Raw genomic sequence first — 23918 nt, 5'->3', positions numbered from 1 at the left:
ATTGTCAAAGATGATGACTCGCAACTCAAAGGGTCAATATTAATACTCTGGGCACCGTTTGAGTGAAAATTAATGGCAATACATCAAATACGTGTTGAGTTACTTCATAGAAAGCTGTCACAGTCAGGACCCTGCTAAATGAAAAGTCCAGGGATCACCAGTGAATGTCTGCATCCATCAAACAGATATTTAACCTGGACCAAAGTGCAGGAATGACGTCAGCATTACCACATGGACAGCATTATTGAAATCACCTTAAAGCCAATTCTTCAATAAGCACAAGTCGAACAATTAGTCTCAGAGTTTATTTTAGCTCCTGTGCATTTCAAATTTCCCTCTAAAGCAGAGTTATTTCCATCAAAACAATGAGTCATGGAGGAAGAATGTGTTTGCTGTCCAATAACATGTTTCCAGTCTACCAAGAAAATTTGAGAGCCGCCACCGCTACCATCTCTCAACATTAATTGTACATAAACACATCTGGAGAGCAGCGCGGTCGTGCCAAATCCCTGTCACAAGCATGAGTGTCACATTTACAAACAGTCTGACTCAATGAGATAGCTGCAATCAGACCTGATTATAATTCATCAATTTTAGCAAATGCCATACAGTCGTATACATTAACCAAAAGAACAGTACACAAGGGAGGATGTGTAAAAAGTTACCTACTGCTTTATGTGTTCACCTCCACGCTCTCACCTCCTGCTCCCTATGGCCATATCTCTGCCCCTTTCTAGTCTGTGACTGTCCAGTCCAAGCACCAATTTGGATTTCCAGAGTTACCCAAATTGGTGCGTATCAGGGCCGGAGAACGCCTAGCCAAGTTCCAATTGCAGAGATATAATCCTCGGTGAATGGAGTACTGAGGCGAGGAGGGGGAGGGGGTTCCTCTTAATAGTCTGCACAAATCCTCTTTTCAATCCTTATGTCATTCTTAGCATGAACATTGTTTGGTAATGTCAGCTGACCACATGCAATTTGCTTGCATATGCGAATGAGAATAAGAGAAAGACGTCTCTCCCCTTTTCCTCAGTGTTTACGACAACTGTCCGCTCCCTGTGTGGATTTAAATGACCACAGTAGGCGGAAAAAATCGAGCCCAAAAATGTAAAAGTTTCAAACTGAGACGTGAGAGGCTCCAAAAGAGGCTACTACGAAGACAATGAATGAGTAAAGTTTAATTTTTAAACAGACAACAAGCAAAACCAATGTAAAATCCTGCTGAATGTTAAAAAAGACTAATACTATGAGAATAACAATATCTCTCATCCTCTCCTTTCCTGATAAGAGATCTTGAAAAAACTAATCAACAGCATGTATCCTGAGATGAGAGCAGCAGTGATGAGTGTAAGCTGCAAAGACATCCTCAAGGACCTGACGCGGTGCTGCAAATCTGTCTTCCTTCCCCAACAGAGAGATTACTTTCCTGCTCCAGGAAATGTCAGCGCTGCCTCAAGACAAAATGTAGCTGGCCTCTAGGAAGCAACTCTTGTTGGGCTGACCTGCTGGCTCTGTTCAACAGAGGAAAACCAAGACCATTTACAGTGTGGGAAGATTGAATCTGACTCCTTAACTTTCTAAAGTCTTGCCTGAAAAGCCCTAAACAGAATACAGAGCAAAGGCCATGCACCGCATGGAATTTCTGTTACATCACGAATAAAATGCAAGAATTCAAGTCAGTGGATTCAGTTTGGTCAGCCAGCTTACAGTAAATCCAGGATTTCAGAGCAACATGACACAGGTATTAACAGTCTGCCAGGTAGGCTGCAGACACGGAGACATATTCCTTTGAAGAGAGAACGCCTTTAAATCTTTGCAAGAGCTCTGGAAACACATGTTAGTGATAAGTGCTGAAACACAGGGGTAAAGGAAGAGGAACTTCAAAGCGAGTGAAGCCTAGAGCAGAAATAAACCCTGCTGGTACAGTAGTGATAGCATTGCTGTTTACATGCCCTCTTTGCCAAATACAGACACCAGACAGAAAGCCTCCCACAGTGACTTTCAGAGTAATGGTGAGTGGATAAACATGAGGTCCCTCAGTGTAAACACTGCGGTCATCCATCTGATGTGTGATGATGACCTGTGCAGCGCGTGACAACCATCACAATCAGTCTTCACATGCGGTCATGCACTTACGACACATCTTCTTAATCGTCATGGCTTCCAGGGCGACGGGTCACCATGCCAGAATGAGTTAATCTCCCCAAAGAGCGAGCTCTGATTACTGTAAATGAGCCCAGGCAGCTGTAGATAAAAAGGTGCGCGTACAACTCGAGAGAACTACCTCAGTTTGTCTGTCGCAGGCTCGTCAACCCCCTTCCTCATTTCCACCCATAGTCCTCCACATTAATAATCCGACCATTCGATCACAGACGTTGATCCAAGAGATCAAACAGACGCAGCTCTAACTCCCCTCCTTCCACCCAGTGTGTCTGACTGTCACTGAGCTTAACGTTCACTGCGTACAAGCTTTTTGATTTCTTCTAAAAATCAACATACAAACGTGGATGTGGTCTGAATATCTGCTGCCAATAGAAAAATCAACATTTTTAAATCTGAATTCAGCAACAAAGGACCGTGAATAAATCGATTTGACCATTTGGCGTGATAAAGTTGTTGTAGTAACGCAAATATTACTAACGCAAAAACAAATATGCTGTATTTTATTTTGAGGAACCATCTGTGCGTGTGTGTGTGTGTGTGTGTGTGTAACTCCGGGTGTGTACGGGTGTGTCGGAGGATTATTTCCAATGGTTGATTGTTTGGTGTGAGCCTTGCAAACGGATCGAGATATAATCCCCATCCCGCCCCTCCACCACCCTTGTTCAGCAGAGGGAGATGAGGATGGCCACTGCAGCAAACACAATAAACTACACAACACACAACTGCCATTGCATATGTAATAAATGAGAAGATCTGGGTGTGTTATCCTGTTAGCACCATTGTGCAATCTCACAAAAATGAATGCGTTGTACTGTTGTAGCTGGCTAATGTTTTTGTTTTTTTGCATAAATCAATGATTGTCTGGTCAGTTACATGACAGAAAATCAATCAAATAACATGAAGTCTTCCTGCCACATAAATGAAAAAAAAAGCAGCAAAGTCACACATTTGAGAAGATGACATCATCTTCTCAAATGTATGCAACAATCTGTCTCTCACTTAAAAATTACTATAAAGGTTCAAATTTGTTTTAAGCTCATAAATAATTAACTCATCATTTCACCTCTGGGTCTAATTAGTCATCAGGACAAATGGAAACTGCTGATTACTTTTCAACATTCCTAACATGTGCACTTTAGTTCAAAGTTTCAAAGACCTTTTCAAATCTTCTTTCTCTTTTCAGTTTGTGACCATGACAGCGTTCCACGATAGAAAATCACCACAACTGTATTAAAAATACACTCACTTCTTTTAAGGTGGGTTTCATTTATTTGAGCATAAAATACATTGTTGTTCATTAAACAGACAGAAAAAATAGGAAAATGCAACTAACTATATAAACTTTGAGACTATTTCAATTGACTACAATTTAATTTTTATAGCACCAGTTTATAACAACTGTAGTCTTTTGTGTTAAAAGGTAAAGGTTCCTAGATGAGACACACTCCCTTGAACAACACTTGGCAATGCTGTCGAGGAACACTGCCCTTTTACTAGTAAGACTCCTGTGGCAGAACCAGACTCGGCCATCTGCCAAAGGCCAATTTTGAGCCTTAAAAAACCTTGAAATCCGTGTAAAAAAACTTTCAGGTGGTCATTTGTATTGCAAATATCTAATTTTACCTTGCAAAACATGATCTGATTGCCTGCTTCTGCTGCTAACACATATTTGTAAAGCTGCACAATAACAGTTACACTCAAAGACCAGAGATAACGGGCACATGCTGCACCGCAAAAACACCATAATGGCCTTCTCTCCCTACAGACACCCATATTCTAGATATCAGCGATGACAGATACACAGCACGAGTGTCCGTGCACTTCAAAGCAGAGCGCTACAAAACTCCTTCAACATATGCACAACTGCCTTCAAACACATGCCTGGTGTATGAGTTTACCAGATCGCAAAAGCAGCGGGGTTACAGTCAGTGAAGGTCAGTGTCAACCACATCAGGTCTGCACACATACATGTGAGCGCACATGGGTCTAGATGCTGCCTCTTGACTGTCTGACTGAGTGAATAACGGAAAACTTTTGATACTCGATAATCAGATTCAGCACCGAATTTGGATTTGATAAATGCTGTCAAATCCAATTCCTTCTAGTGCACAAAGATATCTCACTTGAATTTCCTGTCAGTTCACACAAGTTGAAGATCACCAGTAGAATGAAATTAGGCATGTCAGGAGCAGGCTGAGGTTAATTCAAAGGAAGTCAAGGATGTGACAAGCTGACATGAACAAATAACACTTTACGTCTCAGGCCTATCTGTTGGACAGCGTTACATATACAATAACATGAAGAAAATCCCAACGTCTGAGAAGATACAAACAATAAATGTGGCAGCTTTATTTTGCTAAGATGTGAGAATAGGTAGAGTGCAAATGAGAGAAAAGACTTGAGTTCTTGTGTGTGTGGTGTTGTCTGCATGTGCGTGCGTGAACACATGTCAACACACAGACACACACCCCCTCCCCTCCTCTCTCTCTCACAGACGATAATCTGAGTGCATTAATCTGTTGTTTGAACTCCTTAAGCACAGACTGTCTATCACATCTGCTCTCTTCACCCCAGTAAAGCTCTGCAGTTTATAAACTCCCTTTTTCTCCTCTCGCTCTCCTTCCTTCTCCTGTCTTTTCCTTTTTTGATCTGTCGCCGCAATTTCTCTATCGCCTCTCACTCCAGCAGGACTAAATTTAACACAGCTCATTCCCTTCATACAGTAAATCCATCTTCTCATTTGGCCACCAGACATTTTGGAAACTTCTTTTTCCTGCTTTGAATCTCTCTGATCCCTCTCTGATCTTTCTTCCTCTTACTCACATCTGATAAAACATGACAGGGCCCACATGTTGAAAAACTGAAAAATCACCCAAACCAATGTCTTTAATGAAATTAAAACCCAAAACATTCACAATCTTTGCAGAAAAAGGGATGAAACAAACCATTAATGTGTCTGGAAATAAACACCCAATAATCACAAATGATACGATAACTGATAAAGGTGACAGATGATGCAAATTTAGCGCTTGTGTGCGAGGCGTGAATGAATGGAGGAGAATATAAAAAACGACAATAAGGAGACGGCCGAGCTTACCTGCTGTGTGTCGCTGTTTCCCATCCGACAAGAGCGAGGCATCGGGAGAGACACGCAGAGCAGGGACGTGGAGATGATGAAGACGAAGAGGGGATGGGAGGCGAAGTCACAGTCCTTGCGTCATCTGAGGAAATTTGCAGATTAATACAACAGCTTGATGCTCTGAGCCCCTCTCCTCCCCCACCTCACCCCACTGCATCTCACCCTCACTCCCATCTCCTCCCCTCCCTCCTTTCTGTCAGCCTTCATGACTGTATCTATCACAAGCCTCTTTTATATCACTTTGGTTACACTTTTGGGGAACGCACGGGACAGGCATTAATTACCAGTGACAACGATCACACGGAAGGTGGAAGATAGATGCGAGACACAACTTTAAAATGATTATGGAAATTCAGCAAGGAATAAGTTTGGGGACTTTGAGGGGGGGGGGGGCATCATTATCCTCCCTTCCACAGGAGGGTGCTATGACTCTTCACTGAATGGAAGAAACCTGCTCAACAGCTTCCCCCTGAGGGATACATTGACAGATATCAGTGTCAGTCGGTGAGGCCTCAAAGTGCATGGGGGCCCAAGGGTGGAGCTGCTACATACTGCACATACAAGGGTCAGGCTTTTTCCATGAACCGTGACACTTTATCAATACATGGAGTTAGAAATAAAGTGATAAAGAAGATGAGAAGTTTCAGGTTTGTCATTCCAGAGCGCTGCGTCGTAAAGACTGGAGGCCCGAGGCTTTATGAGGAGGGGTGGAAGGGGGGGGTGATTTATGAGTGTAGCATCTCAACTGTCATACATGATGTTGTATAACAACGTGACTTTGCAGACATTAATAAGGAAGCATTCTTCGGTATAGTATGAAACCCGCAAAGCCGTTTCCTTGCTGGCTTGGCACACACAAAACTAGAGTAAAATAAAATGACAACGAAACGAGAGTACTAATAAAAAGGGGATTTTATACATTTTTTATACATTTTTTTTTCTCTTTTCTTTTTTTTTGCTATAAAAGTCAAAATGAGGTTTCTCTGCGACTTGAAAATACATAGAAAGTTCTCTCTATATATCTCCTCTGGCCTTTGCTGGCAGCACTGACTGCCCTACCTCTGAGGAACAGCCCAGTATACATGCAATTAAGAAATATGAATGTTTTAAATTAACATGGTTTGTGTTAAGTCTGCACTCTGTGATAAGGGCTATCCACAACTGTGCTTTATTATCGCATTTTGTATTTTAAAATGACTCAACTAATTTTACTTTCTGCTCATTCACATGATGGCTAGGCTGCATTGGGACATTGCAATAGCTGAAGATTTAACCAACTGGATGGTACCTCCAAGCAAATAATCAAAAGCTGCTGATGGTGATTAGATTAGATTAACAGTAGACAACAGCAGAACAAAAAAACAGAAGAAAATCAATTTCCACTACCACCGAGGTATCTATTGACCTGGGAGTCTTGCAGAATATGTTTTGCTCACCGGGAAAACAAAATCAATTCAGCGTCAATATTCAATATTAAATCATTCTGTTTATGAAAGCATGTAAGATATGTAACATAACGCTCATGACCTTTCAGATTTCTGTCCACTTGGAGTGTGGATACTCTGGGGCTCAACTGTAACACTTAGGATTATCACCCTGAGTGCTTGGGCAGGGATTCGTGAGCCCCTGATTTTGATATAAGTGGGGGAAAAAACCAGAATGTCACTGCTAATTAAATGTGTGGACACGACACACAAAGTTGCAATAATTCCAGGAACACTGTAACAGTTACTCAAAAGTTGTTTTTTTGTTTTTTTTAAGACAAAAGGAAATATAAATAATCACAAAACCCAAGAGCTATGTCTAGACCTCAGTTGGCATGTTAAATGTCAAAGTTCATGACAGTCATCTTCTTCTTCTTCTTAAGCGCCTTACTTTTTTTTCGTAAAGACTGGAGGCCCGAGGCTTTATGAGGAGGGGTGGAAGGGAGGGTGATTTATGAGTGTAGCATCTCAACTGTCATACATGATGTTGTATAACAACGTGACTTTGCAGACATCAATAAGGAAGCATTCTTCGGTATAGTATGAAACCCGCACAGCCGTTTCCTTGCTGGCTTGGCACACACAAAACTAGAGTAAAATAAAATGACAACGAAACGAGAGTACTAATAAAAAGGGGATTTTATACATTGATGCACATTCAGTTAACTTCTGTGGTATCTCTAAGGATTGCTCACTACAAAAAAACACCCCAAAATTAAAAACCCCAGAAATTCTGATCTGGATTGTGGACTGCTGAGCAGATGTCACGTGTTGCTGAGTCTAATTTTAGCTTAAGGATACACAAAAACACATTCAGCAAATATTTAGGTCAGTAAGATATTCATTATGTGAAGGATTCTTTAGGGTTGAACTTTAAGTGTCAATTTAAGCGTATACGAGAACAATATTAATATAAGAACAAGACTTAAAAGACCGCACAGATGCTTTGTACTGCAATGCCATTTTACACAAAAGCTAAACAAACATAAAATTTGTTTTTATTCCACAAATTGCACGAAAACGATGGATGCAACCACCGTGACGTCATGGTTTCCCGACTATGTATTTTGAAACCTGTTTTAGTGAGAAGCGACCCAGAGAGCAGAGCAGAGGGTGGAGTGCAAAGTTATCAGTTAAAAAGCTTGGCTAGCAAGCAGCATGCATGAGCTGCACAGGTGCAATCTGCTAATTAGTGACAGACTAATAAAATATTAGAATTTCACTCACCACAACTGGAGCACAAGCTTCTCACATAGGCTATACTGCACAGCATTTGTAGGATAATTCTGTTAACAAATGTCTAAAAGCCAAAGAGAGACATTTGAGTGGTTCGATTTAGGGAACTGAATTAGTGCAGGTAAGGTTAATCAATGTTAATCAAAGCAGCCACATCCATAAATCTATACCATACGAGAGAAACTATAACCAGAGATCAAACATTGTTTGCAACACACTGTAAACCTGTTTTTTAATGCTTCAAAGCTGAACATCTTAATGTGGACGTCTGTGAGAACTGGCTCGCTGATGGAGTCAACCTCAATTGCTTTTTAGACAAATTGCATTGGATTAATTTTTCTGCCTCACAGGTTTCCACTTTTCATGTAGAGTATTTGTTATCCTACCTTTATAAGGGCATATCTTTGATTATTACACAAATTATACATTAACAAACACTAGTTTCTACTCATAACAACATCACAGTTATAAGCCAGATGTTAGTGCATTGTGTACTGTATTCTTAAAGTCTTGGCATCTACTGAGTTTGATTTTTTTTATCCAGTGCCAGCAACAACAAATTTACACTCGCACACATGAAACTGTGCAACCAACAAGAATTTCAAACATACCCTTCCATGCACACCCACCGCTCACACACAGTCCCACAGGAGGACAGATGGAGAGGGGCAGAATGGGAACAGGGGCTTGTACAACTGGGCCGGTGTTTCCATTGTGCAGTAGGTGAGCCGTAAGTCTATCCTCTACTAATTGCCAGACCAGTTCAAACACAAAGTCTGCCACTGAAATTCAATCCTACGGGTGTTGTACAGTGAGTAAAGTTTACAATGTGTAACATTTTTTCCCCCATTGGCAAAAAAAGGGCACATGGAAGAGGAGGTGAGGGGATGGAGAGGAACGGCGAGGGCAAAGGGGAGAAACCGAGGAAGATGTGGACTGTGCCGGCGTCGGCGACATGGAGGATGTAACTGTAAATAGATCACTCACTATTTAGGCTGCATGTCTAATCTAGGGGATCCAGACTGAATGAAAGTGTAGCCTCTGTAGGTGGACTGGGTCCTGTAACAGGACACTGAGGAGGCACAGATAAGGAGACGAGGAGGAGTTACTGAGAGCTGATCCGCGGGAGAGAGAGAGGTGCTGTAAGGGGAGAGGTAACAGCGATGCAGACGATGTAAACAAGACGTGCAGAGTGTGTGCATGCGTTGTGTGAAGCCGTTTCGTAAACTGACAACGACCCAGCTACATCGCACATCACACAAAATCCAAACTGAGAGAGACGTGGAACGAGGCAGACTGCTATGCAATGCAACACAGCGCCAGTCTGCATTTTGCACCCATTTGAACCTGTTTCTAATTAGGCATTAAACTGAATTACCAAACCCCGTTCTCCTAATGAGGGCTTTGGAGCTTTGATGCTCATATTCCCTCTCCCTCCCAAACTGTTTTCCCGAAGGTGAACATTCCATACGCTAATTTCAGTTTCATGCAGGAAAGACTTGTAGCCGCATGTGCTGTTTGTTTGTCAGAGCGGCAGTGTATCGGTATGGACGCACGCGCGTGTGTGTGTGTGTGCGCGTGCATTCTTGTCTTCGGTGTACATGTGCGCTGTTTGCATGTTTATGTGTGGTCTGGCTCCAGACCCTGTCATCCTCTTTGACCTTTAGTAAGCTGTGAAATTCAATTTCAGGCTTGGCTTGCTTTTTGTGCTCAAACCTACACCTGTGCTAAATATGTTCACGGGGAAACTGGACAGCAGCTGAAGTGGCGCGCACAGGGATGTCAAAGACAGACAGACAGGCAGGCAGGCAGGAGGTGATGCATTCATCAATTCTAACTCCCCCATGAATGACCTCACCTTTGACCTTTACCTCTTTGCCACCGTGTCTGGCGACTGGGGCATTTCCAGGAGGCTCTGGCTAATTGGGTCAGATTGCGGAGAACGGAGCATTACGCCTGAAATTGGAAACACATGCAGCTATACCTCAGTGTGTACGTGTGTGGTAGCACTGGCAGTGCAGTTTTCATCAGAGAGGGTTTTTTTAGGGGTGAGCAGGAGGTGGAATGCGGCGGGTGTGAGGCGAGTGATGGAAGAAACACGGAAAAGGATTGAAAATGTCAGGAAATCAGGTGAAGACACTAAAATAAGGATCAAAGTGAGTGAAGATGGAAGAGGAGATGATGGAGGACTGACACCAGGTACCTTGGGGAGGCTGAGGATGTGTAATTGAGGCCTGACTTGGTGGCTCTGTTGTGGACAGACAGACTGAGAGCCTCGCCCTGTCAGCTCGGCTCAGCTATTTGCAATAATTGCTATAATAGCTACCTTCCAATTTCGCTCGGATCCGAGTTTCAAATGCAGGAGGATGTCCAGTGCAGAGGCAACAAGCTGATGTCTGATGGCGCTGCCTGTGGGAAAGATTCATCACAGGGGCCGAAGGGAGTAAGAGTGACATCTGGAAACTTCAAAATGAGAACCAGTTGAAGATGTCGGGATCCAAAAGGTGGATCACGTGTGGAGTCAAATTCAATTGCTCCTCTGAAGGGAGAGACTCTGTACAAGGCAGCGCTGTGCTGTAAAAGAAATCTGTTTGTTTGTTTTCTTTACGGGGCTTTAATAAAAGACCGGAAACCTGTTTCAGTCATGATACTGTTGTTTGCTGAAAACAGAAAACCACTGTACAGCACTGAATTTACCTGCTAAATAGTGTGGCTTAACTTTAAAGGGTTTTGATGACTTAAGGATTAAGGAAAGCTTTTAATGTGACGTGTTAGAGTGGTAGTATGAAGCAAAACTTGTTCTGTGAATGAATGCCTGAGATAAACCTCTGGGTCTCCTCGGTTGTGAAACGGTCACAGTTACATTTGCATGTCTTAAATATGCACGCGAAAGCCCGAGAAAAACGCATCCCTGCCTTTTCAGTCATCGCTTTGTCTGAAGGTGATTCCCATCCACACCGAGCTAACAACTTTCTCTTGCTCGGTTTCTCTCAACCACTCAAACTCTCATTGATGCACCCCGAGGTGGAAATATCTAAGTGCACACAGGGCAAGTTCAGACAGGGATGGAGATAGAGAGAATGGTGGGAGGGTTGAACGGATTTCGAGCGACTGACAGTAAATGCCAAGGGGTAGGAATGCCGCAAAGGAGACACCAGGGAGTGTGTATGTATGTGCGCGCAAGTGTTTGTGTTTGATTGGCAAAGACGATCCCGAAAATTCTCAGAAGATTCTCTGCTTCTACTGTACGCTGGATGAGGATAAGACAAACAAAGCGTGTGCACGTGAAGTCATGTGCGCTTGTGCAATCACTCAGTGAGTACAAGTATATCAACGCCGCCTTCCATCTGATGGTCCTGACAGTGTTAAATGTCTCCAACTCAGAGTGAAGACTGCACTTTAGTCTGCCTCTCAATACAAGAGTGACCCGTTTTAGCGGCCTGAAAACCCTCTTTTCACGATCCCCCCCTTCTCTTTCTGTGTCTCCTCTCCAGGTCCCTATCTCTCCCATCCCCGAACTCTTTCATGAGCAGTCTCTCAGGGGCAGGGTTGTAACACAAGCCTGCGCTCTTTTGTCTCCATTCTTTTCCTTATCCTTTCATCTTTTTAAACATTCAGGGGGAAAGGGGTTTGGTGAGATGGAAACCACTACTTGGTAAAGGAAAGAAAGAGATAGCATGTGAGAGAGCAAGAGAGAGTGGGAGGTGGGATGAAGAGGGGAGGCAGAGTAGACCCCCACCCCATTCCTCTCACTGCTCATCTGCCAATTTATGGCTCTCCTTTTCAACAAGGCCATTCAAGGTGGGGAGGCTCAGTGGACGCGCTGTTCTCGCAGGTCAATAGCAATGAACCCTCGTCTGGTCTGTATAGGGGTGACTTATCTGCGCCGAGGACCCGCTGAACTGTCTGTCAGCCTGTGCGTCCTCTATAGACCTCCATTGTGACTCCTACGGGCCTTGGCTGACTTTCCCCCGAAGACCTGTGAGCGAACAGAGTGGCTAGTCAACAACTCTTATTTTCATCCTTCCAGCTTTAACAGTACATCCAAACTGCCTGCATCGCAGCATTCTCGAAGATCAAAGCAGCAAATATCTGCACGACTGAATGGAAGTCAAAACCATGTGAAAACATGAACTAGATCTGCATCAAATAACACATAATAACACACTTAATGAGAAATATGCAAATTAATACAGAGTATGCCAAAAATACGTCACATTGAAATATAAATTACATCCTTTGGATGCGCTCCAAAAAACAGACACCTGCTACTTTGCCTGTAGCGTCAACAAATATTTTCACTATTTCTAAGCAAGTAGCTTTCAAATACACTTTACGGTTAGTAATAAAGGTATCACTGTTGAAAACCTGCAACCATACAGAAGAAAATCCTGCAAAAAACTTGTTTTTAGCCAGTGTAACATTTCTTATCAAATAAATGGAGATTAGCTGCTTGTTCTTTTTCATTCGTGCAAACAAGTGGGGATAAATTAAGGGGAAAGAATTTGAAAGATTTTTGGGGGGTTTTGATGCAACCTTCCCAAAGATAAGGCTGGTGAATACCTTGTGAAGATAAGCTGATGAAATTTAAATGAAAATTGGTTTTAACAGCATGAGAATTATTTCTCCTTTCGTGCATGGTAATAAGAGGGAAAACAAAGAAGAAATATAGACAAGGTGCAAGCAGTTACACACAACTGATCAATTTATTTGATGTCCTGAAGAAGTGAAGCACATTCAGGAAATGCAGCAACGTTTTTAATGGGTTGTGGCACATGGATTTGTCCACCATGTGTGCATTAACGGTTTTAGTCTCTATGTTGTGCAGCTGGAAGGCAGCTCCAGATTTCACTTCAACCTCAAGAAAAAAAATGTGACGCCTGTGACTGTGATGTCATGCAATCGTCACTGAATTCTTGTTATGAAGGCTCAAGCTGAGTGATTTGGCAGTCCCCATGCTGGTGTTTTGAAACAAGACTTGAAAAGCAAGTGATGGACTGACTGTAAAAGTAGTAGTAGTACACTGCACGCTCATTGGCTGATAATTTGTGATTGACAGGTCATTAGCTAATGACAATATCCTGGATTATCACCCCTTCTAATAATGACTATAATTCACAAAAGCAGCTTTAGTATTACCTGGAGCTAATGATGGAGCCCTTAAGACTATCAGGAAATTGGAACATATGACATCATGCACACATTGCTTGGATGTGATACAACCACTATTGGTAAGGGGAAAATATATATTCCCAGACTCTTGGGGCTTCTGAAAATCACTAGGTGAAGTGGATTGCATCAGAAACCTCCTTGTAACTGCTTTGGTTACTAGCAGATTGTCTCAATCACCCGAAGTTTGCATGGAAGGCACCGTCTTCTGTGCAAACACTCGCTAACTATTAGCTGAATGGCAGTAAAACTTGAAAAAATGGAAATGGATGATGTACTGCTTCAAAGCTGCATCAATTTGCTAGCAACAAAAAGGAGGTTTTCGGTGCAGCACCCATTTTGTAGCCAGCGTCAGTTGGTGAAAACCTTATTGCAAATGCAACTGAGCAAACTGGTTGGGGAGTACACATTTTTGCCTAGTGGGTTCCATGTTGTCATCCACGGGGACCTTATTCCTTCCCCATGCAATGTCACAAAATCTGGTTAGTGGTCACATGACTCCAAAAAATAGATAACCTTTTCGCACCTCACAAGTTTCCCATGAAAAATTGAAGCAAAGTTTAAGTCACTTCGGTGCCTTAAACCTTTCAGACGCAGAAGCCTTAGACACAAGGCTAGTTTGCCAGAGTAATTCAAGGGTCCCCATACTAATCACCACCTAAAGTCCTCAGATAAGGAGGCCCAACAATCTAAACACGAACATGATGAATTATAGCCTCAGTGCACAGTATTTTTTTTTGTAAGTTTTTAATCATCTTGTCAGAGTATACAGTATCTTCCTGTTGTAATTTAGGGCTATTTACTCTTTCCTAGGATTTGATGTGCATGCCAACATCGAAATTAACCTGTAAGCACTCACATCTCTACGTGTCTTGCAAACATGCCTAAAAATCTGGCACAAGCAAAGAGGAAGCAATCTGAGAGCAGACTTGGATTTGGCATTAAAACACAGAGTTACATCTTCAGGTTTGATTGTGCCAAACGGGGTTATGTTGCAGCCTCACACACTTGCAAACGACAACCGTGCAGAGTTACGGCATCCAGTACGGCTACGGCTGGTTTGTAATAATTTACAGTTGATGCCCCATAATGAACTCACCGTACTTGGATCTGTGCCCGTATTACTGCCATTCATATAGGCTGTTTTCCTGTGAAGTGTGAGGCGGGGATCAAAAACAGGAGGGGTGACGGTTAAGATCATCTCATGGCCACGCTTGTTAATTCCAAGCTAGCAAAGATATGTGACTTTGTTTTTGGGCTAATTGCTGTTTTCTCTTTTACGTGTCTGTTTAGGAGCGGTTGTTTCATACATCTGCTTTCACAGATGTTAGTCGCCGAATGCTCCAGAACTCTTATCCATATTCTACTAAAGGATCCTGAGGGGGGAAAAAAGTTCGCCCAGTCTTTGCGCTTTCACCGAGAAACTCAGTAGTCTCAACTGTGTCGAGCTAGCAGTAAGCCATTAACAGGACCTATCTGAAGAGACTGCGTGCTTCTTTAAAATAAAAGCCCAGTCATTCCGTCAGCGTTGGATGGAAATTCAAATTCGTCAATTGATGTTTTATTTTGAAACTCTTAACCGGAAGTTTTGGTTGTAGCTAATGCTAGCTTTGTTGTACGCGTTTCAGGCGGAGTTCGGAGTTGTTAAAACGTTTGGGGAGCTTCTTCAGCGCTCCACTTCGTCGCTCACTTATTTGAACTGACATAATTTTTCTCTGGGGCTCCTTGGAGCAGTAACAAGTTATGGAATATCCACATTTTCGGGCGGGTCAACATTTGTAATAGTTTTGTGGGTTTATTGCATACAGTATTTCTCTTGAGTGGAAGCGCTCCCGGGACAGGAGAGTTTTCTGGTGTGTAACTACTTTCCTTTCCTTTTTTTTCTCTCCCCTCATTGGATTTTGGGGCACTCGTGCGATGTCACGGACTATTAAAAAAGGAGAAAGACATGTTTGTGAATAGCGTTTGTGGTTAGCGTGTAAAAGTGATTTGAGGTTTATTTTTTAAACCAGTTGAGCAACAGCGACAATCAATGTGGTGTCAGCTGGAAGGACGCGGGGTCCGGATCTCACCTAAACGGTATGCCTTTAAATCACACACGTACACTCAAAATAATGTTTAAATATTCTGCAGTGCAGCTCAATCGAAATACAGACATGCTTCTTCATTTATTTATGCATTCAGTCAGTTACAGATACAGGGGCGGTTCCATGATTTTGTAAATTGAGTGGCATAGTGGGGACCAAGGCAGAGGGGCCCGCTGAAAAGCATAATATTTAATGAGAAATAAATACAAAATAGAAAACTGGTGCAGAAAACACGGATTTCCAAGCCCAAGTGCCCCCATACAGATGTAGTAGATGAGAGTGTGAATGTGAATAACCTTTTTGCAAAGTGAAGAAACAAGTTAAAAAGTCATAACCCTGCTTAAATATTAGTAAAATACTTGTAGGTTCAACATATGCTGAAAGTACTTACAGTAAAAGAATGTGCAGAATTATGCAGAATCATAATATATGCATTATACAATACATTATAATAGATCATGCATCATAACTCAATCTATATAGCTATAATAGTTAATATTTATTAATATGATTATATTTTGGAATATATAACAAAAAAAACTGTAAGCTTTAAAATTATTGCTATGGAGTATAAAGCACATTATTTTGCATACAAATTATAGTGGAGTAGAAGCAGAAAGTTTCTATTAATACTTATTTAGTAACGTACTTAAGTAAGTAGACTTGCTAAGTTAGATTGGAAGATGGAAGCCTATCAGTGCCCTGCTTCAAAGGCACTGGTGAGGTCCTGTCACTTTGAGGATAACAACCAGAAAGTTATTTAAGTCAGGCTACAATAAGTTTAATCATTTTATATTTATTTATTTCTCCGAGCTCTCTTTTTAATTACATTCATGTATAAACAGGCACGAATTGATCATTTTAATTTAATTTTTTATTTGATTCATGCTTTCTTTTTTAAAGCTCAGCATTTCTCACTTGATTGAGAAGATCAAGACGGTCTACGTGTTTTCCTTGGCAGCCCGACACTTGTAGGGTTTTTCACATGTTGTTTTCCTTGGCAGTCACTCAGGTGAGGTGAATGCTACCGAGTCACAACACAAACCTGCTGGTAGATCACACAAGTTGCCATTTTAAACATACCTGCAGCTGATCTCTTAACTCCGCGCTGTCAACAGATAAGGGGCTGAATAGGCTCCGTGGGTGGTTTTTGCAGGTGAAAGTGCAAGTTTAAGTGTAATATAAATTATTTCATTACAGATTTTAAGTTTTTTTACGCTTTTAAACAGAAGAAGACGCATGGCTTGCTTGCATCTCATTAGAAGGGTTCCCCTTTGTGAACCAGAGAGATCTACAAGTCATTTGAGAGAGGTGTCACTGACAGAGCCAAGGTTAGAGAGGAGGGGGCTCGATCCTGCAGGCTGAGCATGGTACGAAACAATCACAGAGCTGGAATTAATGGGCTGTTTGCACAGCGGGACCGCAAGGCACTGTAAATGGGTGTAAAGGCTTTTATTTTTAACCTTGAAAGAGGGGACAAGCCAGAGGGAGGACAAACATTTACCTGCATGTTTTTTCCATCTCACATGGTGTCACAGCCACTCCTGCTGTCAGTGTTTCTAATGGATGCTTTTGAGACCGTTTAGTCAGACCCAACCTGTGATTAAAATCTAGTGAAGGATGCAATCTGACGTGTAAACTGTTTTCAGGGGTAAACTTCCCTCAGAGATCTTCCACCCCCATCGAGGGGGAGTTACAGAACTTCAAAGAGGCAGGATTAGTTCAGGAGAGAATGCAGTCCTAACACTGAATGCATTTTCCCGCTGTCAGATGGATGTGCCTGACATTAGCCGCACATGTGGAACTTGTAAACAGGCTAAATAGCACAGTAGCCATTGCCAGGTGTGGATCTGCTTTATGGCATGTGTTTCCTGGGGTGGGTCTCAAGAGAGAGCCAGAGGCACACTGTACCATAATTCCCCCGATTCCTTCTTCCCTTTAACACTGGCTGGAGTCTGAACAATTTTCCAGGTGTCAGATTTACTCAGAAAAACATTTATGTTTATATTCTGTGTTTAAAGTTTTTCTATTGTTAATGTTGAGCAAGAGTTTTGAGTGACGGCATGTAAAGAATGTGGATTGATGCATGTGTTTCACGCTAACTTAAAGTAGCTTGATAATACACAAAAATGTACGACAATTTATCATCCATTAACAGGAAGTTGGTGTCTACTGTATTGTAATTTTTCAAGTGATTCATGAAAACTTCATCAGCTTCTTAAATGTCTTTACAAAATAATAAATGTCAATTATGTGTATTTAAAAGTGTCCATAAAAAAGACCCTTAGTAACAGCCTGTGAAATCTGTGTTCAGCTAAAAGCGCTGTATAATGTAAGAACCGGAAAAAGCAGCACATTAATCTGATAAAAATGAGTTAAATAAATAAATAGATAGAAAGAGATATAAAGTAAAATACTGAACTGTCAGAGCGAGGAGAAACATTGCATTTTAAGAGTGGTTAAAAACAAATTGAAGTAGGACAGTTTCAACCTGTCACTTAAAAATGCTTCCTGAGGTATGCTCATATCTGCTGGGAATGTTGTATTGCAGAGGTTGGGAACAAGTTGTATCTTCCGCCTTGTTTTGACCGCTTTTCTGAAGCTCGAATGGATGCACGGCTAATGTGATTGCACAGAAAAGAAGGCCAGTATGTGAGCTATCAAGGACTTATATTAATCAATGCTAAGAAATGGAGTTCTTGGAGGTCTCTCCGTTAGCGTCCTCATAGTTTAGTCTGTTTATTCATGGATTTTTGCTCGATGAGGTGGTTCCATCTGTTTGTTTAGGCTCTATATCCTGTGGTATTCTTCCTGTGCCGGTCATTTTGAAGACTTTCAGGCTACGGTGATTAGGATTAACATAAGTGTGCAGTCTCGAGTAGGGTTTTACGTACTAAGTGAGGTTTCTGATTGAGACAGCCTGGGGTATTTGTGCATACTCATCTGTGGAGGGGGGGTGTAGGTTGCGAGGGCTTGAGTTTGGTCCAGAGGGTGGAAGAAGTTGGTGTCTAGCCTTGCAGGGAGAGCAAATGATCCATGTCATTGTGGCAAATGGAGCATGGCGATGAAGTGCGGCTCCTGCTGCTGCTGTTTTACAAAGAAACCACTTAGACGGTTGGCCTGCCTGCCCTCGGTGTGATGTCTGAGTGCTCCACAAAGGCCTTTAGGAAACCTGTAACTCCAACTGATCACGTATTCCACAGCTGTCCGGGATATTCGATCCTGTACTGCTTCCCCTTCGTGTTAACGGTCAGATTTATCACTTTAATTGGTTTCCATCACACAAAACATTTGTCAGGCCTGGTACACTGATCAGTAAACTAAGCAAACATGTAGCTCTACACGCTGAGGTGTGATTTGGCGTCAGCAGGCACTTTGAGCGACAGCACCTTGGGTGACAGCATGAGTGATGTCTCAACCAAAGCTTGCTGCTTCTCGCCGGCAGCATTGTGTCCCGGGTGTGGTTCTGTCGAGTTACAGGTCCTGTCACAGGAAGGATTTAGGTTTGTCACCACTCATTCACACACTCACTGATAGCCACCGATGATCCACCCACCCAGTCGCTGTTACACACCCGTTAAGACAAACACAATTATAATATCAGCAAACAAACACAGTCATAACATTCAGTTTTTGACACGTATTTTATGTTGCTGTGGTTTTTTTTACAAGTCTGCATCCTTTGCCATGAAGCAGCCTCGCCAGCAAAGTTACATCACTGACATTCCCATCATTCCGCCCGTTTTAACTCTTTCCAATTGACCTTTTCCCTGCTTTTAAACAAATAACTAAATCCTCACTTACCTCCCCCGTGTAGGCTCGTGAATACTTGAATACCGTCTCGCTGGACCTGCGGTATAGATTGGTGACTGGAATATTTTTACTGTTAGTCAGAGGGCAACCTCACATTGAGTCACATGTGAGTCATCTCTGCCCAAGTCATAACTTTTTATTTCATTCAGATAATGTCAGAGTTGACGAAGCAATTCACCCTAAGCGTCTTTTGCGTGTCAGGAATTGTTTACATTTGGCTTACACGAGGGAGTGTGCGGTCTGGTTGACTATATTTATTTGTTTTATTGAATGAAATTTATACTAACAGTTAGTTTTGCTTTTCAGGAAATTTGCTCATAATTTTTTAGATGAGAAAAAAAATCTGTAAACTGGGCACATTTGATAGGTTGGCAATAAAGATTTTTGCCTTCAAATTAGTGGTCAGACAAACTATTGAAACCAGGAGTTTAACTGGTGTTTAACTGTATCTCAGTTCCCACACCATAATGACCACAAGGAGCTGTGGCTGTCTAGCTAAAGCATGGTAGTCTTGTGAAAACTGTAATGTTCAAATATGATTCAGGTCATGAGTGAATTGGAAATTTATCAACGTAATGAAGGGATCAGGCCTGTCATAATAGGATACTTACGTGTCTGTAATGCGTGTGTGTTACAGACAAGGGGAGAAGGAAATGAAAGAGCTAACAAATTGGATAGTGTTGATACAGTGCTACTCCCACTGACACCACACTTCAGTTACACCGGCATGCTACCCTAGACTAAATAATAAAGTATTGCATTATGATTCAATTTGTTGGTCTACATATATCAGACTCATTTACCTTATTTAACTGAAAACTGAATTTATTCAGATTTTTAGGCTAAGTGCCACTTATCCTCCAAAAATCTCTGTGCATAAAAATCTCCAAATTGTTATTGTGGGTGACATATTGTGATAATATTAAGTTCTTCTAAGATTCTGTGACCAAGTAAAATGGGCAAAAACAATAATAGTGAATTAAATAGTCAACAGTTAACTATGCGTTTTATGAAATGCTTAGTATGTACTTTTTATAACATAATATTGTGTATATGACCTAAATGAGTTATACAGAAGAATTTCTGCTTCTTATTTTTGCCACACAAAAAGCAACACTAAAGCCTTTTGTAACTACAAGCTGCACAAAGTTTAGATAATACAGGTTATGGCAGGCAGGACGTTTACAATAGCGATCACTCTATAATTGAAACTCTTCCAAGCTAGTGCAGCTGAATACAGTACTGTATCCGTCATTAAATTTCCATCACCAGTTCACCCACAGCCCAGGTGTAAACGGGTAGAATACTTGCGGTTTATCTCAGCTGTATTGGTATGCTTTCTTATTATGTGTGTGTGTTTTGACAAGAAGGTATATTGTAAGTTACAACATGTAGAAGAAAGTCCCAGATTCTTGAATTGTAAAGAAAAGTACCAACAGCAGAAGAGAAAAAAAATCGTGCATTTAAAAGCTTTGGCTGTAAAGTTTCTGACACACATATGTGCCAGTCTGTCGGAGTCTCCGTTTGAAGGTGAGCTCTTCAAAGCGTGCACCATTCATAGCTGAACTCCCCTTGCAGAAACAAAGATCGACCTCGCTGTACCTATTTTTCCACGAGTTCTGCCAAGATTTTAGAGCCATACCTCAGCAGTTAAAGCACCAGTCTCATAAAGCTGTAGGCCACCAGTAAAACCTCTCAATTTACACTTTAATTGTGGTGCTTGGTTTAACTGTATAAGCCACAATTTGCATTGTATAAAGTAACGTTGGCTCTCTCTCCTCTTGTGTCTGCTCTATTTTAACCACCAGCTGATACGTCTTGGGAGTGATGCACTGGCTTCCCCTGGTTGCCATGGTGATTGCCTCGGCCCTGCCCTTCCCTCACAACCCCGTGTCCAAGATTGCTACTGCGACCGCCGAGCCTGGCTTCGACAAACGCAGAGAGCACCGGCATGACCCAGCCGCTCGCCTCGCAGCTGCCCCCGCGGACTACAGCTTCAATGGAAGTGCCTCGCAGACGGACTACAACATGACTGCTGCGCTCAGTCAACACAGCAACAGAAAAAACCTCCAGAGCCGTAAGGATTATGTAAAACCTTCTATACACGAAGAGACATTCAAGGTGGAGAGTCGAGGAACCTACCAATCAAACAGCAACTCAGGCAGCAATGACAGAAGCAGTTTAGATGTTCCCACAGAACGAGTTACACTCAGGGCCGAGGATGTTTCCCAGGATAGTTCTGTGCCCAAGGATTACAAACCTGGCAGCACCAGCAGGTATGAATACGCAGGCTTTGTGGACTTTTCCAAGAAAGACAATCTTCAGGACGCTACTGATAAGCCATTGCAGGTTTCTGCATTGGAAAACCATGTGAGTCCTGCTACAACACATAAGGGTCAAACAGGACCAAAACTGACTACTCCTTCAGATCAGATCAGAGATACACAAAAAATCGGGACAGCGAGCCAGAGGACGGTGGGAACTGGAAGAGGTTTTCCTGAAGAGAGCTTGACAATGGAGGTTGGTCTGGGTCTGGGAGGGCTGGATAACATCTTAAAGGGAGATGAGTTGTTTCTCGATGCTCATCCTCGGGTCCTGTTCTCATCCTCTCCATCACCTCCAGAAGACCCACCTCTTTTGCTCATGTTAGAGACTGGCATGCTGGAGGAGGACGGGGATGGGGAGAAGCAGGAGGACATGGACGAACGCATCGAGGGTCACGGTGACCGCGCACTCGACAGGAGTACGACTTTGTCTTGGGCAGACTCTTCTAGATTGACCCGTGAGGATGTCCATCCTGTTAAAAGGGATAAACGCTCACATTTGACTGACAGGTCAAAGGAGGGTATTAGGTCAAGGGAACAGTCGGTGTGCGAGGCAATAAGTGTGTGGGTTAACAAGACAGAAGCCACTGACTTACACGGAGAGAATGTCAGTGTCTTACAGGGAATCCAGACTCAGAAAGGACCTCTACAACAGTACTTCTATGAAACTAACTGCCACGATCCCAACAACGGGATCCAGTCAAAGGGTGCTGTTGCATCAGCGAAATCTCTCAAACCTCGAGGGGTAGGTGTGGCTGGGGGCAGCTGCTTGGGAGTGGATAAAAAACAGTGGAACAGTGAGTGTAGAGCCAAGCAGTCGTATGTGCGAGCACTCACCAAAGATGATAGAAACAGAATCGGATGGAGGTGGATTCGAATCAACTCGTCCTGCGTCTGTGTGCTGCTGTCCAGAGCAAATCAGGCAACGGGGAGGGAGGTTTTGACAAGGAGGGGGAGGGCTTAAGAGACAGCACAAAGTGAAGTGACACAAAGCAGAGCAGCTCTGACATCCTTCTGTGTGCACTTTCTCTTCCTCACGGTCTTTCCTAGAACATGAGGGAAGCTATCTCTTCCTAAATCCAGACCTTTTCAGATATCTCTTTTCTTTCCACTACAACTTTAAGTGACTTTTGCATTAAAAAAAACAAGAAGACCTCAATACTAGATCTTAGGGAAAATTGTCCTATAGAGATTTTACTTTAAGAAGTACTGTTTTTGTATGATTTATCTTTCATAATCTAAGTTATTTTTGATTAGTATGTAAGCATGTGTATGTCTTTGATATTAATATATTCCTTTATATATAAGTGTACAATATGACACCAGTATACCTTTATGTATGAAGCTATGTATATTTGTGTGTATTTATAGAAGAAGCCTTCATGGGGTTGTAGGTCTCTCCAGTGTCTGATGATAATTCCAGCCTCTGGTCCGCTCGGGTTGTAAGAGGAAGGAGCGCCCCCTACTGAGGTTCCATTTTACTGCTCCAAATTCTCACCATATATTTTACCATGAAACGTTATAGCTATGGTTTAACTAAGACTACAGCGCGGGCACATGCTAGTGTGATTTCAGCCAGGCAGAGGATTTTTTGTGGCAGGATGTATCTGTGCATGTGGGCCTCACATGTGGCTCATGATTGTAAAAGCATGTGGTTTGTAAATTATGTGACACTTAAACAAGCTGATTTACCATCTTCGCGTTTGTTCAGTTGTCCTGCCAAACATGGTAATAAAGGAACTTTGTACTCAGTATGCTCCGAACTTAACTAATGTACATACAAAGTACAGCTCTCATTACTAGCTTTTTAGTGTATTTTTTTAATGCTGAAATCTGCTGGTAAGAGGAAACGTTCCAAACATGCCTAAAAGTTGTAAAGTCCTAATTTAAAAATCGTCCATTACAAGCAAAAATTGTGGCTATTCTGTGTTCCGTTGTCTATAAATCCAGATACATGTAGTTGATTAAAATAATTGCTTCAGGAAAAAGAGCAAGCCAAGACTACACACCTCCAACAAGGCTGAGGTGCACAATATGCACGAGTCCCTACATACAGTAGGATATCTACACCTGGATAATGTTTATGTTTCTTGAGAACATCTAACTTGTATCTCACATTTTTTCTGATTTTATTTGCATATGTATTTGTGAAGATATGACAAGAAAATGTCAATTTTTATGCCCCATGAAGGTGAAGAATCTGTCGAAAAACATTAGTGGGTTTACCTTTTGGGTCAGCACTAACAACAAAACACAAACCAATCAAATAAACTTACTGGCACTATTTAAAGATAATAAACATGTATTTTCTATCCAAAAATTTAATAATCCGTGCTTTCATAGAAGTCCAAATACTCTATAAAGTTTAATTTTCTTGTCACATTGTCTTTAGAGAGGGTTTAAAAAAAAAAAAAATCTATTTATCACTACATCATTCATATAATGCAGTAAACAGCCAGGAAAACGCCAGCCTCACCACGTTTTTGTTTCTGTTTTACAACAT

General features: G+C 42.0%; 2 protein-coding genes across 14 annotated transcripts in view; one reads left to right on the top strand and one right to left on the bottom strand.

The window, feature by feature from the left end:
* slc1a9 (solute carrier family 1 member 9) overlaps window positions 1–14664 on the bottom strand; it is a 48504-nt gene extending 33840 nt beyond the window's left edge. For 2 of the 9 annotated variants that reach the window (XM_019357665.2, XM_013269792.3), the window contains exons 1-3: window positions 14291–14664; window positions 9881–12001; window positions 5261–5384 (exon numbers count right to left, since the gene is read on the bottom strand). The gene's annotated coding sequence lies outside the window, so the exon portion shown is untranslated. The other 7 variants (XM_025906414.1, XM_013269793.3, XM_003442520.4 and 4 more) reach the window with 7 other exon arrangements.
* Window positions 14665–14794: 130 nt separating this feature from the next.
* ntf4 (neurotrophin 4) lies at window positions 14795–23169 on the top strand. 5 transcript variants are annotated; one of them, XM_019357667.2, is made up of 4 exons: window positions 14795–15044; window positions 15204–15270; window positions 16508–16648; window positions 20900–23169. In XM_019357667.2, exon 4 carries the CDS (start codon window positions 20919–20921, stop codon window positions 22377–22379), a length of 1461 nt encoding a protein of 486 aa, XP_019213212.1. In that variant the 5' UTR covers window positions 14795–15044; window positions 15204–15270; window positions 16508–16648; window positions 20900–20918; the 3' UTR covers window positions 22380–23169. The 5 variants fall into 5 exon arrangements, 4 of the variants coding, with proteins under 4 accessions (XP_019213212.1, XP_005469065.1, XP_019213211.1 ...); XM_005469008.4 differs by lacking the exon at window positions 16508–16648; XM_019357666.2 differs by lacking the exon at window positions 16508–16648 and adding an exon at window positions 16182–16290 and having other exon boundaries at window positions 14795–15270.
* Window positions 23170–23918: the final 749 nt, after the last annotated feature.

The sequence above is a fragment of the Oreochromis niloticus genome, linkage group LG4 (assembly GCF_001858045.2).
Source record: "Oreochromis niloticus isolate F11D_XX linkage group LG4, O_niloticus_UMD_NMBU, whole genome shotgun sequence".
Classification (NCBI taxonomy): Eukaryota; Metazoa; Chordata; class Actinopteri; order Cichliformes; family Cichlidae; genus Oreochromis; species Oreochromis niloticus.
Note: the sequence above shows the minus strand (reverse complement) of the source record. Positions and strands in the feature narration are given on the sequence as shown.

Coding starts and splice junctions, on each gene's coding strand:
- ntf4 (XM_005469010.4), top strand. CDS start 20,919: ATGCACTGGCTTCCCCTGGTTGCCATGGTGATTGCCTCGGCCCTGCCC.